Source organism: Stegastes partitus, unplaced genomic scaffold (genome assembly GCF_000690725.1).
Source record: "Stegastes partitus isolate 25-593 unplaced genomic scaffold, Stegastes_partitus-1.0.2 Scaffold606, whole genome shotgun sequence".
Classification (NCBI taxonomy): Eukaryota; Metazoa; Chordata; class Actinopteri; family Pomacentridae; genus Stegastes; species Stegastes partitus.
The window spans coordinates 12,737-17,154 of NW_007578337.1; the positions used below are offsets into that span (position 1 = coordinate 12,737).

The 4,418-nt window shown below is 37.8% G+C and overlaps 1 protein-coding gene across 1 annotated transcript in view; it reads right to left on the bottom strand.

The window, feature by feature from the left end:
• Positions 1-220: 220 nt before the first annotated feature.
• Positions 221-4,418, bottom strand: part of LOC103362826 (protein unc-13 homolog B-like) — a gene marked incomplete at its 3' end in the record, with an annotated part of 222,157 nt that continues 217,959 nt past the window's right edge. Inside the window, exons 19-21 of the mRNA XM_008289320.1 lie at positions 3,868-3,983; positions 2,259-2,422; positions 221-371 (exon numbers count right to left, since the gene is read on the bottom strand). Coding sequence (XP_008287542.1) covers positions 221-371; positions 2,259-2,422; positions 3,868-3,983 — 431 coding nt within the window. The remainder of the gene's footprint in view (positions 372-2,258; positions 2,423-3,867; positions 3,984-4,418) is intronic.

Consider the following 4,418-nt stretch of genomic DNA (forward strand, 5'->3'; position numbering starts at 1 on the left):
CTTTAACTTTGTTGTTTTAAAGGCTAATGTAACATCTGGCTGCAGGACAGCTTCTTAAAATTAGCGACTTGGCTAACGCCAGCACATTAATGTTGATTAATGTGCAATGTCCCTGATAAAAAAAAAAAAAAAACCCACACAAACAAACAAATGAAAACACTTCATGGACATCCTGCAGAAAATCTCTGCGGTTCTTTCAGCGTGGCCGGTGGTCACTCACCCCGAAGTTGGAGGCTGCGAATCTGGCCGGAGCGGAGACGTTGGTGGAGGCGGTGGGGTGGGCGTAGAAGGCATTGATGTTGGCCAGCAGGGTGCTCATCACCGCCGGCACCCCTGACAGCATGTACTTAGAGGACAGGCAGGAGAAATGGCTGGGCAGGAAAACAAAAGGAGGAGACAGGAGGGGGAGGAAGACAAAGAGGAGGAAAGATTGAAGGTGTATAATGAGGGAGAGGTTGAAAAAAAAAAAACAACAGGGTGGATGAAGGTTGGCGAGAAGGGTGACGGCAGGAGGGTTCAGGAGACGATGAAAAGGAGGAAGTCATTTATAGAGAAGGAGGAGGAGGAGGATCGAGTACATGGAGGGAGGAAAGGATGAGGCAGGTGATGAGAGAGAAAAAAGAAAGACATGAATTAAATGTGTATTAAATCAGCAGTATACAGTTATAACCCACCCTCCCAACCTCTCTGATTCATCACTAATATCATTTTAAGCATGAAACAGCTCAGTCACATTCTGCTGCTGCTATTATTATTATTATTGTTATTATTGTTATTATTATTATTATCATTATTATTATGAGAAAAATAAGTAGATTACAGAAGAATAAAATATTGAATTGCTTTTTTTAATATTACTATAGTTAAACTAGTAACTGAACATTTGTGAAGTTCTAAAGCATACTAGGGAGCTAACGTAAGAATATCTTCATCTGTTGACTTTCATTTCAACAATTAACTTAATAACAATCTGTCTTCACTACGCTGTAAAAACAGGTTTTAACTGTACTTTTTGAACAGTTTACTGTCATTGTACAGATTTCCCCTGTTCAATTACAGATAACAGAGTAAAATAACAGAATTTTTTTTTACTTACATGTCAATTGCAAAAAAAAAAAAAACAGGCCAAAACTTTAAATATGTATTTTGCAAATTCCTTTACAGCATTTGACCATAAAATGACACAGTTTCACACAAAAATGAATCTTTTTTATTCTGACTCTGTAATTCCTGTATGTTTTAACACTTGTTAAGATTTTCCAGATTGTTTTTTTTTTTAAAGGCCCTTCATGGCTTATTTTCTAGATTTCTAACCTTCACTGCCATATGCACCGGTGCACATGTTGAGATCTGCCAACTAAATGTGAGGTTTGCAGTGGAGGCCCTGATTCAGAGATCTCTGAAACATACTTTTACCAGATTTTACCTGAGTTTTAATTCCCTTTGAAATATGTCTTTTAATAATATTTTTTACGCTGTGTTGGTGTCATAAACTGTTTTTTTTATTAACCTTTTAAATTTTGATGATTTAATTTCAGTTTTTCATTTTGCTGCCTTGAGAAGTCGTACTTTTTGAAAGGTGCTCGATAAATAAAGATTCTTATCATTTATACATCCTCCCACAGATTCCTGCCAGTTAAATGTTGTGTTGTCTGTAAAATGAGAAACTGCACTAACTTATGCTCTATCGACCACAAACTATTCATCGGAGAGCACAAGTCACCGGTTTGAAAGTGTGAAATACGAGACGCCTGACAGGCTCCATAAAACTGAAAATAAAAAGACATTTCGCCAGAAGTGAAGCAGCCAGAATGTGGTTCCTATAATGGCTTCAGCGTTTCTGCGTACTTCAATCACCATTTGCATCTGGCCGTGTCATTGAACGCCTCACGTCTCCATTCACAGCTTCGGTTCGCTCGATTGTGTTACACGAAAACAAACAAACACAAAGACCTTTTTTTTTCTTCTGTCGCCTGCAAGTTCACATTCTGACTTTATTAACGTAATTAAACCAGCCCGTCTGTTTGTGTCTCCGCTGTGAGCTTCTCTCCATCCGCCGCCGCCCATCCGATCAAGCGGGACGGAAATCTCGGAGGTGACGGGTCATCTTTTCTCATTAGACGAGATAAACTGATTTGCATGCTGTTTATAGTTCCTGCACACGACTCATCACAGCAGCACGCGGGGCTAAAAATATCACAATTTGAGGCATTTCCTGATTAGATTCACGCCGGCCAACACCGCGGCCTCCAACTCACGTCATGGCCTGGTAGATGGACTCGATGCCGTAGCGCATGGCGAACTCGTCCACCACGTCCTGCTGCACCTCGTCAAAGTAAACCTTCCAGGCGTCGTCTCCCTGAGCGGCGGGGATCTTCACCACGCCGCCTCCCTCCACGTCCGTCGAGTAGTGAAACATGTTCTGGACAGAAAGAGGTTAAACATCAGCAGCATGCAGTTTCGAATTTTCAATAAATTATTCACACGCGCACATAAAAACGGTGGCGTCGTGACATTTTGAGGCCTCAAAGGTCGTTAGCAAAGGTGTAAATCTTCACCGGTCAACATCGTTAAAGCCGAGTCCAACATCTCGCCTGTTAATTGAATTAATCAGCTTAAGGCGGCGTTTTGTTTTGATTTTCTCAAAGGATGAGTCTGTTTATATCTGAAATAATTCATCAAAATCATCACTTCTAAATCACATCTGCTAATCCTCAAAACATCTTTGAGGAATTATTCCTTTTGAAAAAGAAACGTTGATTGATTTAGCGGTTAAATGATTCGTAGATTCATCTGTAATATCTGGTGGAAATTCACAAATGAGCTCAAAGTTATTTAGCGATTACACCGGGCTAAAAAACAAACAATTTTTATTTACATTTATTCATATTTATTGTTTTCATTTTTATGTTGCACTGTACTGAAACTGGGAAAACAGGATTTTATTTTTTAAATGTATGTAAAAACACAAGAAATGACAATAAACCAATAATGAGTTTTGAATAAATGTAAATTGGAGTCTTTTTACCAGTAAAGATTTTCTCAAAGATAAATAATCTTTGTGTATATTTCTATTCATGATGCTTGTCCTTAATGTAAAATACAAATAAAGAGCAGAAATGTGAAATGTCTTGCTGATGGCCTTTCTTTGAACACCTGTGTCACTATTTCCTGACATATTTACACAAGTAGTCAGTTCACGTGCAAATAATAACCAGTAAAATGACGGAAAAAATATTCTAAATGGTGACTAAAAAAACAAAACCAAAACAACAACAAGCACAAACACTAAACAGTCAATAACGTCCACATCAACAATCTGTATTTTTTACTAACAATAATTCATTCTTTTCCAAAGTTTGACTGTAAAATTACACAAAAATGTTTTTCCACAGTATTTAAATTAGCAAGAAATATCACTGTTTTCCACATATGTGCTAATATTTGAAAGAAATATGTTCTGTTGCTATGTATTTTTCAATTCCTTTGCATTAAGATTTGAAAAATGGTACATACTTTTTACATGCTATTTCACAGGTTTTCCCTCTTTTGTTAAATTCCTGATAATATCAAGTAAAATCACAGGAAAAAAGTGTGAATTTACATGTTGACCGCTAAAAAAAACTGGTTGATACTGTACACAACCACATCAAAAGCCTGTTAGTTACAAACATGTGTTACAACTTGTGACCATAAACTTTCTTTGTTTTTTACTGTATTCGAATCAGTAAAATATCATTATTTACTGCATATTTGCCGTTATCTTCATGTTTTTTGTTTATTTAGTTTTTCTTTCAGTTTGTGACCGTGTTTTTATGGCATCTTTTTTTTAACATCCCACTTTTTGAACATACGACCGGTTGTTACCTCGTGAAGGCACGTGTACTGTACGTGGTAGGGCGCCACCTTCTCCTCTCCCTCGATCTCCACACTGATCTGCAGACGAATGGCACCGGACACCGCCGACTTGTCTGTTCTCTTTTCTGTAACACAAACACATGCACAGCAGCACACAGACACACAAGCATTACAAAGTTACACAACGCTCGGAGCTGAACTCAAACTGAACTTTACATCTGGGATGACAACTAAAACATTGAACCTCCTCTGACTGCTGTGCTAATGAGAAAAAGAAACAGAGACACACATGAATATCCACTAAACAACATCCAGCACACAAACACACACACGGTTGTCAGATTTTTAACCTACTAGTTAACTAGAGACGCTCGAAATGTTTAGACTAAGAACTGATGAAAGCTAAAATGATGGTAAGATAACTAGTTAAAGCTTCTCTTGTACTTCAAGTTGTGAAAGCTCTGACATGTTAACTAATTAAATAGTAAACTAGTGAACTAGTTGGAGTCAAACTAGTGAAAGCTGAAATGCTGAACAATTAACCAGGTAGAGCCTCTTCT